The sequence below is a fragment of the Ischnura elegans genome, chromosome 10, assembly GCF_921293095.1.
Source record: "Ischnura elegans chromosome 10, ioIscEleg1.1, whole genome shotgun sequence".
NCBI classification, from domain to species: Eukaryota; Metazoa; Arthropoda; class Insecta; order Odonata; family Coenagrionidae; genus Ischnura; species Ischnura elegans.
Window position 1 is genome coordinate 89,187,228 of NC_060255.1, and position 14,749 is coordinate 89,201,976.

Below are 14,749 nucleotides of genomic sequence, written 5' to 3' on the forward strand. Positions count from 1 at the left end.
TTAAACATCTTGTGTTGCTGACTTTCCGTGAGATAATAATATATTATTTATAATTATCTCATAAGAAATTTGCAGTTTTCCCAGCAAATGAATATCCCGAGCCGAGTTACGCCATTTTGAATTTTCGTGGTCCAACTCTTTTTTAGAGTTTACAACTCCATATTTATGCCAAGTTAAGACAAGTAGTTTTACAAGGCTTTAGTTTTAAAAAAAATGGCGCGCGGATCTGATGATACAATAACTTCAGAGAATCCATGAGCATTTTATAAGAAGAAGGTTAAATTGAGGAAGTACTTTAAGTAGATAATTAAAGATGCGTAAAAGAAGTTGTAGTTATAGGTATCAATAACCGATGTTATGTGCCCATCCAAATATGACAGGGTATGGCAAACACGTTGCAGCAGATAACATTATTTCTTTGGATTATCCGGGAAAATTCAACGACAACTTTGCCATAGCAACTTCCTGACTTGGTCGATGTAATTGATAGCGATTTGTGCCGTTTGGGGATGAATTCAACATCAAATTCTGCTTAAAGTTCATTTCAGACGCTATTTGGATATGGAGGGCTAATTATGTACTTAGGTCTATTGAGAGTTAATTAGGGTGCAGATATTTTTGGGAAACTTCCAATGGCTCAAAAGATATAAGAATCTAATGTGTGCAACAAAATTGAGGATGAATCTAAAAACGACCTCCTTTATTCCACGTATTATAAGTCCAAGGTGTAGAAATTATAAGTGTGGGAATTATATTCTTAAGGCTTATTGCCACCATACAGATTTTTAAAACAGCTGTTAAACTGTTATCGCAGAATATCACTTTCCCGCAAGAAAAAAATTAATTATGCAAAGAACGTCACACCATTATGCCACCTATCTCAGGGTCTTGTGTTATTGATTTCATGTCTTAGATATGACACACGAATGTTCCCGACGGCATTGTGAGAAAAAATGAGGAAAAAATATTTTTAACACTTTACGAGCTTGGCTTTCGTGCTTGTGAATGCACTTGAGCGAATTCATTATGTGACAAAGATGCAGGGGTAAGGTCAAAAGAAGTACGAGAACTTTCAGGGTGAATATTTATGGAGTTATAACAAAAACTTTTATAATTCCATCTGAACGTGAGGGGATACCGTGAAACAATGAATTAGCACGCAGAAAATAAAATTCATTCCCAATTTTGAACTAATTACAGTTGAAAGAACAGTGTAATATAATGGTTCAACTAAATTGCGTTTAAACATATTTTAAGAACCAAGAAAATTATAGAATCATAGGTTGATAATTAATAAAATGAAATTCTATCAAAGTTAGCAGCAAAGGAAACTAGAAATCATGTATTATAAGACTAGATACATCTAGATATTTAGATACATACACCTACCAATGCTCATTCGATTGAAGGCTTTGAAATTCTTTTGATTAAAAAAAGTATGTTTTTAAAGAGAAGAAAGTCTATCAAGATACAAAGGGCAGTAAAGTAAGATTGATCATTCAGAAAAATGACGTACGGTATAAAGCTACTATGGCTCTTTATTTGACTAATTTTGTACCTTCGCCTTGTGCTATAATGACGATCGTTAGAATACTTATATGATAATTGGTCCATCAGGGCTTAATTAATGTGATGAAATTTTTCAGAAGTTATTTGGATGTTCAGAAAGAAATTTAAAATCCATTAAAAATTCAATTAACTCAAAAATCAAGATTGCTAAAATGAAAATTTAATTCCGGGTAATGAATAAAAATTCTACTGCAGTTTAATTTTAGAAGAAAACGATTGAAAACATTTAATTAGGAACTACAAATTAGTAATAAAACAAACACCTACACCATTAAAATACTCATGCTATCATGTATTTAATCTGAAAACTAACTCAGCATATTAAATAATGTTTACCTACTCAATCTAAAATGCCAATAAACTCATGATCAGAGATATTATCATTATTAAAGTATTTTACCGATTAAGGTAGGTTTCCATGGAGTATTTAAAAAGAATTCTGGGAGCCTCCCCTTCCATCATGCACTTCCCTCTCCAATTCAAAATAAGACCTACTCCCATTCATTCTATCTCAAAATCCTATTCTTTTCCTTCCTCTCCCTCGTTTACCTAACATTCTTCCCTCTAACACTGTTTTCAACATCTCCTCCTGGCTAAGTACTCGCTCCATCCATACCGTCTGTCTCCTCCGTATCTCATCTAAAAGCTGCCTCTGCTCACCCACTATATCCCAACTCTTCGCCGTTCCTCCTCCTCTCCATCAATTTCACCTTCTCCATTCTTCTCCACGACCACATCTCGAATGCCTCTAGTCTTCTCTCGTCCTCCTTCTTAAGTGTCCACGTTTCCGCACCGTAAAGCGAATATGCGAGTAATTCTAAATATGTTTTTTTTAATACATGTAAAAGTTTTGATAAAAGAACCTGTCACCAATGCACGGATAGATTAACTCGAGGTGCAGGTAATTTTCCGAACAGTCTGAGAGATTACAAAGGCTAAGTACTTCGACATAAAACTCACAGCATTACACTTTTCGAATCGGTTATCCACACGCAATAGGCGTAGGAGTTGAAAAAAATGGCAAATGATACCAATTTGTACCGACCATGTTTCGACCGAGTTTTCGAGTTATGTTAACACCAGGAGATCGATAGCGTGGAAATTGACGCATATAACGGAATAAACGAGGCCGGAAAACCCCCATGAGATCTATCCACTCACAAATGTGGTCTAAAAATGTCATTCGATGAGGTAATGGAATTTTTGATTCTTCCAAATTCAATTTGTCCAGCGCTGGAAAGTTAATCCATTGTGAAGGGCGGGTAGATTATCGGCGGGAATGACACTGCAACCATGTCATTGGATGCAAAATGAATATAGAAATGGGATTACCGCAATGCACAACAATGCTCACAAAAAAGAGCTCTTCAACGCAATTTTCATTCCAGGCAATCGGTGATGGAACTACTGCTCTCAATATTGGCTGACTGCTATCATATCGGTTTTTGATGCAGCGTTTTAAACGAATACGACGCTTTTGAATTCGAGCTTTCGCGTGCGAATGTCAGATATTTTCTTGCACTGTAGTTGCGTCAATTTTTACAAGAAACAAAAATGGCAATGCAGTTGTGAAAGCGTCCATAAGGAATTTGTTAACTAAAGTTATCACCTTATACCTCAATGTTGCAATGCTAAAGCCTGAATCACATGATCATTTTTTTTCGTCGCGAAAGTGATCACTACCGCGATCACTGCGCAAAATGATCGTCGCCGGCAATTGTTTTCGCGATCGTGATCGCGATGAGGATCCCCATCGCTATTTTTCATCACTCGTCCGGTCGTTTTTTCCGTCGCTAAAACCGTCACTAAAACCCCATATCAGCCAATCGGAACGCATTCCCCTATGGAGCGATTGCAGCGCAACGTTTGACAATTGTGGGAACGACATAAATAAACAAACACGCTATATAGTTTCGCGATGTGGGTCCTATGACAACGAGCTGTGGTATTGGAAATGATGCGAAAAGCGACGGCGGGAGTGACCGTGTGATTCAGAAAAATGATCACTAGAGCGATTGCTCTTCGCAACGGGAAAAGTGATCTCGACAGTGATAACTTTCGCGACGAAAAAAAATGATCGTGTGATTCAGGCTTAAGACAATGAAATTAGAGTTTTGAACGCAGCTATTTTAAACGGTTCAAAGATTTCCCCTCACTCGCGATATACATGGTAACGTTAATAAATTAGGGTAAACGTTGTATAATCTTCAATAAATGGTGTTTTGCGAAAGAGGACATGTCTAATGTATTTATGTATATATGATTGCATAAACATGTTTTTATACCTATTTTACTAATATTTGTCTAATTGAATGTAGAAATATCACATTTTCTGTTAGTAACACTGTTAGAGATCCTTTGCTTGAAAACACGTATAATTACATGTAGTTTTACCAATTGGAAAAGCTTACAATATTTTTTCAATGCAATAACGTTACTGAGATACCTTGGTTTAAAATATGATCGCATCGTTCCATCAAAGATGATATTTCAAAGAATACTGATATCCCCAGCTGAATTTAATCGTCATGTCTAGACAAGAAGTCGACAAATAAATTCTTGAGAACATATTATTAAAGCATAAATATTTATTAGCAATTTAAAGTGGGCCAGTGGAACTGATGATTTCTCTAGATACCCCATTTGAGACTAAGTATCTAATCTGGGACGGATTAAGCATTAAATTTGGAGGATCATGATCTAGGTCCGGGGAGTACAGAATGCCTGCGGGGAGAGAAAGGCGTTTCTACAGCAGGGATTGCTACGCTCTATGCTAAATACAACTCAAACTTCTCGCTCGTTTGGGACTTGTAGCAATGTATTGGCATATTCACTCCTTTTATAAATATACAAAAACTATTAAAGTGATAAACATTAAAACTTGTTAATGTTCGAAAAATCCTCGGAGAAAATATCATTCGCCTTGACCGAGATTTTTTCTCTGTGGATTTTTCGCAGAATTTTTGCATTGCGGGTGACTCCGTAAAGTTATGGTACCGTGGCTAGTCCCGGTATACATAAATTTGATAATGCTCATTATTAGAGATGCGTGAAAATCGCAAATGCGATAAATGCGATGTGCGCAAATAAATGCGACATAGATGCGATGACTGGACTTTTTTGATATTTTTACGCAAATTTACCTTTTCGACGGCAAAATTCGTACATTTTGTGCCGAGCGCAGTTTAAATGCTCCGCCGACACTCACCACATAAAGCCTGTGAGCGACTGGCCAGCTGCTAGTTGGCTGGGACTCTATGTGGCCGCTATGTACCAACACTATGTATGTACAAGTGAGCACGGGCAAGCTACACCTCCACCACTATGTGCCCTATTCCTTAATAAATTATTGTTCTACAACATAATTATTTGAAATATTCCGTATTTTTTCATATAACTGCGTTTTACTACATTTTATCGTCATCTACCTCATTATGAAAATAAAAAATAGACGCTACAAAATGCGATTAACTGTTATTGAAAGTGCGATGAAATAAAAATGAATGTGTGATTTTCACGTATCGCCACTCATTATTCATTTGTTCCCTTTTCAGCTTTTGGCGCGGCAGAAGGCTTCTCAGCACTCGATAGAATAGAAATCCGGCCGTGGGGCGTGGATGACGATGACGAAGGTGTCGCGGCCGTCGGGAGCAACGTCGAACCCGAGGCCGGCCGCCTGCACAGCCACTCGAAGAGATTCAGCGGGCTATACACGGGGCCTTACTTCGACCCCACGGTGCCCACGAATATCACGACGCAGCTCGGCACCCATGCATACCTTCCCTGCAAAGTGAAGCAGCTGGGAAACAAATCGGTGAGTACTCCAGTGTTATATTTAGCGAAGAGTTCTCGGGATCGCCACCGGGTCAGGAACTGCATAACTGCCGACGTTTCGATGCCCGACTCGGCCATCGTCCTCAGGGCTGTGAGTGGGTGTGACTCACAGCCCTGAGGACGATAGCCGAGTGGGGCATCGAAACGTCGGCAGTTATGCAGTTCCTGCCCCGGTGGCGATTCCGAGAACTCTTCACTAACAAAATTCACTAACTCTTGCTTTACCTTGTGGTATTCCATCATAAGTTTCTTGGATATAAGGCAATTAATTGTACCACTTATTTTTTATCAGAGCGCGACCTGGGTTTTAATGGATTATCATTATCTTCAGGCGCAAATTAAGGTTTGGGTCGCGCTATGGTAAAAAATAAATGGTATAAGTAATTGTCTGATATCCAGGAAACTTACTCTTCACTGAGTCTATTCGCCCGGAAAGCACGAAATCTTTCTTCAGTGTTATGCATTTCTTACTTTATTGTCCGAGACGTCGTGTATAAAATGGAAAGACTTTAAACCCCTAGAGTCAAGTATATTGCGGCAGAGCCTCCCAGAAACCTTTTAGTGCCTAGATAAACGTTTTTATGATGGTGCTTTCCCTTTCCCTGACGCGATTTGGAGCATTGGAAACGAGTTAAATCAGTCACCTTATGGTAATCCATTTTAAATGTTAATCAATACAGCTCATGATGACTATTTACATTTAGCATTAATCCCAGTGGAACCAATCATAGTTTCTGAGGAAAATTGTTTCATATTTATTTCATTCAATATTAGGAACATATTTTCAAACGCCTTGAAAGGAGAAAACTGACGAAACTCTGTCGGCGAAATATGACTCCACATTTGATTACATCGGCTACTTAAAGAAATAGAAAGCAAGATTATTCATTAAGATGTGTCCCCGTACAATGACTGAGTGTTCCTTGATCGTTATGAAAATTTCATGGAGATAAACCATTAGCAGACTTTGAAACTGCGTGAAACTTTATTTCTCCTTTCTACCAGTGCATTACTATTTCATCGAAAAGAAATTTGATACTTCACTGAGCAAAATTTTCCATGAATTCAAATTTAATTTGCACTTTAAATTCCTGAACACAACTTTACCCTGATACTTAGCAAAGCGTTGAATCTGGTTTTAGAGTACCATAAATTCGTGAAAAAGTCGGGGTATACCTTGACTGTCTAAAAAATGAACGTAAGATTCTTACACTGAGTGAGCATGTATTGATTGAGTCCGTTTCTCTATTGAAAAGGTTTAAGGCTGAGAATTTTCGTACAAATTTCAATAACTTCATTCGAACATTGGATACCCTGCATTACCCGGAAATATATCTTCACATTTCATTTGTATCTCGATGTGTTCGTAGGGCGATTGTTTTGCATCTGAAAAAAAGGCATCCAACTTAGGTTTATCCCTCTTCCATGCACCTGTATCTTTCGCCGCCTAGAGGGACCCAAATTGTGGACTAGGGCTGAGAAAAACGTGATATATTTGCTTCACCGCAGGTCGAAGCCCACCAATCCCCTTATTCAGGATGACTCAAGCGCCGCTGACACGGCTAGAGCGAAGACGAAGCTGCTTACGGATAAACACTATTTTGCGACATGAGAAAAAATTCACGTGTCATCTTACATGCGTGCCGATTTATTGGTGCCAAGACCAGAGTATTACCACCCTCTATAAGTCGTCTAAGCTGGAACTGTTCAAAATTTTTCTTTGCCTTACCTTCTGTCAATAACGATCCATTATAGGCGATGCGAAAATATTCTCAGCTGCGGTAGCATGTCTTGCACCTTTAGCAACCAGATAGTACTAAAATTTTAGGGTTAAATACCTCCTATACGTCACTTAAAATGTCATATTAAATCTGTTTTTGCATGTAATATTCCGTTATGCAGTTAACTGTTCCTTCCCTCCAATAGTAGCTCAGTCACCGCATATTCAAGGAAAGGAATTCACTATTTCATTTGGTGACTTTTGGTTAGTCTAGCTTTTAATTATTTTAGGAAACTGTTCAGTGTGCATGTTTGAGAGCTATCTGGTTCGCATACTGCAGACTACATTCTGTTACCTAGGATATTTTGCAACAGTAAATAAGTAGACACAACGAGTAATCAGTATGTTGCGTTATCGTTTGAGAACCTGGTTTATATTTTCTATCTTGCATCTCCATTGTAAAATAGCTTACTGCATTAGTTATTATAGTGTTGAATGGATCGAAGTACATACTAAATCATAGTCGTGGTAGAGAATATAATTCACCAATTAGCTTGATTTTGGATAGGTCGCAGTATTAATTTGAGAAAACTTTGCTGTTTTTCATAACTACTACTATTCATTTCTTGTATTTTCACAAAAAATAGGATGTCATAGTTAAAATTTTGAATATAGTGACAGTCGAAACAGGCTTGGTTCATTTTATAAATAGTGCTTTCTCTCTTTTTAGCGAAAAATTTGAAAATACTGGTTTTTTCAAGAATAGCTTGTTTTACTGGCCTTTTGGTACGCTTTTGAAATTACCAGTAATTTACAAGTAATTTGAACAAAAAAACTTTGCTTATATTACTCCTCAATAGGCTGTTAGCATTATTTTTCACAAAATATAGGATGTCATAGTTGCGATGTTGAATATAATGGTAGTCAAAACAGACTATATTGATTTTGTAGATCGTTCTTCTTCTCTATAGGGTGTCCCATTTATCTTGACCACCCGAAATAACTTTTTGTCCAGATGTAAATTCAAAAATGTGTCAATCAAATGTCCATTAGCCGTCAGGGGGACATTGATTAGCATGATTGCCTTCCTTTTAGCCTTGTTATTTACAAAGATATGAACAGCGGTATGTATTTTTTTAAATGGCACCCTATATTTTTTATTCGGCAATTCATTTCCTCTCCTAAAGACTTATTCAAAAATGTAGCGCAGTGGACCATTAACATAAACACAGTGTTATGAAAAATGACTGACTCACTAGCGCTTAGTACAGGTACGCGGGTATTGGAACTACTCCACTTGCTGACGTTGACAGTGAACAAATGAAAACATAGTAAAATGCACACCAGTCATTCATGAAAAATATAGGGTGCCATTTAAAAAAGACGTACCGCTGTTCATATCTTCGTAAATAGCAAAGCTACAAGGAAGGCAGTCATGCTGATTAATGTCCCCATGACGGCTAATAAACATTTAGGTGACACATTCTTGAATTTGCATATGGACAAAAAGTTATTTCGGGTGGTCAAGATAAATGGGACACCCTGTATGTAGCAAAAATTTGAAAATACTGGTTGGTTCAAAAACAGCTTGTCCTAAAAAATAGCTTGATTTTGGTACGCTTGTTAAATTATCCAATGTTCACGCTCGATCTTTGGCCATTTCACACGCTATTTTCTGCGCACCCCTTTTCCTCATACATCTTACACCGCTCCATCGCCCTCTTTCACAACCCGTTAGCTCTCAATATGGTCTCCAACCACTCCTGCCGCCTCTGCATATCTTCCGCCACCTTTCGCAGTTCACTGGCTTTAATATTATTAACGCCTCTACCTTTGACACCATTCCCGTCAACAGGAGCTGAGTCAAAAAGCCGTTCTTTATCAGCCTATTGAGTTGCCTATGTTTAGAAACATCTTCCTCGCCTTAATCCTTGTGAACGTCTTTAGCTTCGTGTACGATCAATTTAGGAGTATTTTATTTTGATTCCCCCTGATTGATTTGCATTAGTCGCATAAAAGTGTCTAAATTTATTTAATCATACCATTATTTCCGTATTTTTATTGTAACATATTGTATATTTCACCGCCATTCACGCGGCAGGATTAGAAATATTACACATATTGTGCTGTGTTTCGTAGTTCATTAAAGTTCTTAACCCTTCCGCACTCGCGTCAAATTTTGGGACAAATATGCTCGCGTGGCGTCTGCTAGACGCCAATAGTGTACATTATAATATAATAGTTAATATTAAAATTAAATGCAACACACTACTTTTATGTTATTTATTTGCTCCTTTACAAGTTATAACATTGTAAATACAATAGTTTTTAACTTATTTAAGACATTTTAACCATCTTTTAGTAACTAAGCACATTTTTGATACATTGCTCTCAATTAAACCACATCACAGCAACAATTACATATTTTTATCCTTGCAAACAATACAAACGTATTCAGAATGCTCTAAACATATATAATGATCACAGGAAATGCACCTATATTTTGTCATTCGATTTTTTTTTCTGTCGCAAATGTAACATCTCTTTCTAGAATTCTCTTTTTTCTCCTTCGTTTTTTCCTCCGATTTCCTACGAATACTTTTGGAACTGCAAGTACTTGACTCATTATGTTCAGTTTCTTTGTCTTTCTCACTAATGGCTAAAGTTCTTTTTCTCAATTCCCTCGGTAAATTTACCACGTGACTACGTTTTTGCAGGTGCTCTTTAGTTAGTTCTTGCGCAAGGACTTTGATAAAATGCCTTCTTTTCAAAATTGCATGAGAACTCTCTTTGTTGTTTACAAGGTAAATAACCTGAGCATTTATTGCTGCCACATTGAGCATGGTATAAAATATAGTCATCGGCCACCTTTTGGTGTTTCTTGCTACTGAGTAAGTCGCGCATAATTTATCAACTACATCAACGCCAGATTTAGTTGCATTGTAAAATGTCACGATCTCTGGCTTATTCGAATTCCCTGTTGTTTCATCGATTGTGGAATCATGATGCATTGAAGATATTAAAATTACATTTTTTCGTGGCTTTGGTATGTATGATACCAATGTGCAATGCCTATCAAATCCAAAACGAGTTGTAAATGGTTCTCGACCGACAGGGGATGTAAAACTGGGTGGAAGCTGCCGTTTATTCTTCCTTACTGTTCCTACATACGTAAGGTTAGCTTTGAGTAGGTCTAAAACTAGCTCATAACTGGTAAACCAATTATCGGCGGTTATATTGCGACCACTGTGAGCAATCGGTCTAACCAACCTTTTTACAACATCATTGGCACTGTTACTAACGTAAAATGGGCCTTCCGGCTGCTTCCCAACGTATACTTCTAAGTTCCCTGTGTAAAATGTTTTAGAATCTGCTAGAGAAAATATCTTAATTCCATATTTTCCTGGTTTACTCGGGATGTATTGCCTAAATGCACATCTTCCTCTGAATTTTGATAGCATTTCATCAATAGTTACGTATTCTCCCAAAGAATAACTTTCACGGCAATTTTGAACAAATATATCAAAAACCTCTCTAACAGGTGCAAGCTTATCTAATAGCTTCCTATCGCTTCTAGTTGCTTTGTCATCAAACCGAAGGCTTTGTAAAATAAAGTGGAAGCGCTTACGAGACATCACCAATCGAAAAAATTCAACACCAGTTCCATCTGTAGACCACAAATCACTTGTATTTAGCTTACTATTTCTAAGGAAACCTGCCATATACAGTAATCCAAAGAAAGCTTTCAGTTCACTCAAATCGGTAAATTTACAATCTCTTTCCCTATCGTAACGATCTTTTTGGGATTCAATGAATTTATTAGTGTTTTCCAAAATAATAGCAAGCAGACTGTCGGTAAAAAAACATCTCCAACACTCGAGTACAGTCTTAGCGGTTGTAGCACTTTCTTTCACACGTGAATTCAGGTTTACAATATTATGACGACGAGTCCTTACAGTCACCACTGGTATTTGCAAAGCCCACTTCGTAGTTTTGTCTTTCCCAAAAACAAATTCTTTACCTGATTCTTCATCCTCTCGGTCACTTTCTTCCTCACTAGTAATTTCTTGCTCCGTATCCGTGTTTTGCAATTGTTCCTTCAAGGAATCTTCTTCACCTTCGCTCTCATCATCTACTGCAGACAATTCTGAATCTGATGATTCCATCAGAAGACGCTGCAGATAGCTACGATCTTCCTCACGCATTAGGTTTAGCTGTTTTTTTCTCTCCATCTAAGGGACGTAAGTAAATCCAGAAGAGATACATCATAATAGGGAACAACCATCTACAGCGTGATTAATTTCATAAATGTATATGCATAAATATAAAGGAATATAAAACTTACACTTTCGAACAATGAAACACTATGAAGTGTAGCTTGTTCCACTGCACCACTCTGGAATTACTCGCACGTTTTACTGATAAAATTCAGGGGCTCCTTGCAGTCACAAGTTCCTTTCTGACGCACCAATACACCAACGGACAAAGAATGAGTGGTCGATAGCGGGATACTTGGGTATTTATACGGAGGAACTACAAGAGTTGCACATTTGTATATCCAAAAGAAAACAAGTTAGTAAATTAGCGCAATATGTGGGGACCCGACGTGGCATCTCTGCGGCTGCGAGAAATAGATAAGAAAAAGATAACTTGTCATAGATATGTTGGAGAGTTTCTCTAAGGTTGCAGATTGAAAAGAAAACAAAGTCGTCACCGAAATGGTTTTAGAGGCGGCGTCTATCACACTGTGCTGAATAGACATTGATAAGATACGTTAAAATTGAGACTCGACGAAAAGGCAAGCGTTGGACCTACGCAGATAGAAAACAAATTAGCAGGGCATATGCCGAATTCAAAAGAAAGCAAAGTCGTCACCGATATGGTTTCGCGACGCGGCGCCTATCCACAGTGCTGAATAGACTAGGGTAAGATACGTTATAATTGAGACTCGACGAAAAGACAAGCGTTGGACCTACGCGGATAGAAAAAAAAGCAGCTGGGCATATGCCGAAACAGCAGGCCGTGGCGTGCCGCTCCCCAGATTGCAATCAATTGCTGTGCAATTAAGTTGCACACAAAAAACCCACAATGGATGGGTGGCTGAAATACGACCTTCGAATGATTGTCTCCGGTGAAATCGAGAGCAGTAATTCCTTGATATATTCCCGCAGTAAACAAAAACGCGAGCTTAAACCACATAAATAAATAAGAGAAAAAAATTGCATTTTTATTTACAACAAATTAAAGATAATCATAATTAATAATAGCATTAAATAACAATTATAAAATATAAGAAATGAGCATTGATTGAAAATAAAATATTTATTAAATTGTAACGAATCTAGTCGCGTGGCGTCTGACAGACTCAAATACATTTCAAAAACCCTTGCCTGGCACCCTGCTATAAATTTATCTGATATGATTTAACTGAATGGCAGACAATTCGAAAAGAGTAAGGTACCTAGAAGGAGAAACTATTATACGCACACTTTGGCCGAAGAAAAACAAAAACATATTGGTTGGCGTCCAGCAGACGCCACGCGAGTAGCGGAGGGTTAACTATTAAACTCCTGAAAGCGTCGCGGGATTAGGATAGATTACAATAATACAAAGATAGTGTCATGAAGTACCTATGGCGAATAGATGATTCTTAAAGCTTCAATATTTTCTAAATGTGATAGCCATCGAAAAGACGTCAATTTTGTCCCCAGTATTTCTCTCCTTTATCGTAATAATATCCTTTCCTTCTCGAAATAAGATCTCGTTTTGTAATATGCTCGCTTTATAATATAAAATGCTCCGTTTTCCTTAAATTCACCTTTCAAGAGGAGTTCTGTTTTTGACCCATTTCATTTAGTGTGTATTCTCTTCGCCCTCATCTATATCTTATTTCCGCTTTATTATCTCTCTATGATTCTCATTTCTCTCCCTTTTTCCTACACCTCCACCGTTACGGGAATTTGTCACTCTGATATAATTTAGATTTCGCTTCAGAATATATTCCCTCATTTTTCGTACATTTATCTTCTGGGATATTGAATTTTTAATTAGGTGAAAGTCACTCTCCGACATCCGTTAGCCTCACCTTATCTCCTTCAGTTTTGTTCTCCGTGGATGTCAACAAACTTGAGAGAAATTCCTTGCTATCTTAAAAAATATCTTCGAGATATTGCTATTAAAATAAAATGCTTATGAATATCATACCACTCCAGAATGGGCGGTTCCCCAGAGAATGTGGCCAAACTTGACATCGAAGGCGACACGATTATAGGCGGGCTGTCACCTCTCAGGAACTTCAAAAATTGCTGTGATAAACTCGGAAAGTAGCAATATTTTCACTATCTTTCGTCCTTCATCCTAAAGGCTAATTTTGTGAAATATGTTAACCTTGTGATATTGAAAAATTTTGTAGTTTTCAAGCCAAAAGGAAGAAAGAATGGGGACAGCGTTTGATTTATCTTTAACATTTAATGATTTAACAAACATGATGTCATTTTTTCCATAGCAACTGCGTGAATTTTATCGTCGTTCTCGGGGAAGGATCAAAATCAGAACGAATCTCGGACTTAGTAACGTTTTAATATAGAATAATACTGTAGCTCTGCATTCTTATGTGTTGCTTAATAATATAATTACATTGGTGTACGGGTTGGAAACCAAACTCACTTTAGCAATATAAGTATATCACCTTCTCACATTGTCCCAACTATATGGCATCTTTTTAAAATTTCTGTAATTAATGTGAAGAGTTCTTCGTTAAAACTTTCGCAGATACTCGTCATATTAAATAAAAACTTTTGGGCTATATCGCCGCGTCAATTTTTTTGGGTGGCCTCAACGGTTTCCGACCGATGCCGTTCGCTTTCGAGGTGAAGATGAAGATGTTAGTGATAAAGAATCCATGAGAAATTCCCCAGAGAATGTGACCAAACTTGACAACGAATTTGGCACGATTATAGGAGAGCTGTCACCTCTCAGTAACCTCAAAAATTTGTTGTGATAAACTCGGAAGGTAGCAATATTTTCACTATCTTTCGTCCTTCTTCCTAAAGATCTTTCTTCCTTCATTCTTTCGAGATGAAGATGTTTATGATAGAGAATCCATGAGAAAGCGACCAGCATCGGTCGGGAAACGTTCGGGCCACCCAACAAAATTGACGCGTCGACATAGCCCGAAAGTTTTTGTTTAGCATAATGTGAAGAGTTTTTTTGAAAGTTGTTCAGAATAATTTTACCATGACTGCTGGTGGCTTTCTTATATTTTATGCATACATTGATGTATTGATTATGATTAAGTCGCAATTGAATTCAATCTGACAGCAACGAGGCCTGCACCCTGGTTTCCATTTCTTCGAATATTTTAATTCTGTCATTCGCGCCGTACTATCCTCGGTGATTGTTTGAAAGCCAACCATGTTTTTAAGCTTTAGTGACGCCTCTATCCTTGAAGGAGCACAATATGGGGCACGATTTTGTCGTATTCCTGCACGCAGCGTCGATAAAAGCCAAGGTCCTCTTGTTGTATTTCGTTCAGAGTGAGGTGACTCTGTCGTGACGACCGACTTTCCACCTAAGGTAACACGTTCCCCTCCTGTCCAAATTGACTCGGGCAACCTCACCAAAGTG

At 37.7% G+C, this 14,749-nt stretch overlaps 1 protein-coding gene across 1 annotated transcript in view; it reads left to right on the top strand.

The window, feature by feature from the left end:
- Window positions 1-4,837: 4,837 nt before the first annotated feature.
- The window catches only part of LOC124166474 (hemicentin-1-like), a 74,759-nt gene continuing 64,847 nt past the window's right edge, over window positions 4,838-14,749 (top strand). Inside the window, exons 1-2 of the mRNA XM_046544003.1 lie at window positions 4,838-4,862; window positions 5,124-5,383. Of these exons, the coding sequence (XP_046399959.1) occupies window positions 4,838-4,862; window positions 5,124-5,383 (285 nt within the window). The remainder of the gene's footprint in view (window positions 4,863-5,123; window positions 5,384-14,749) is intronic.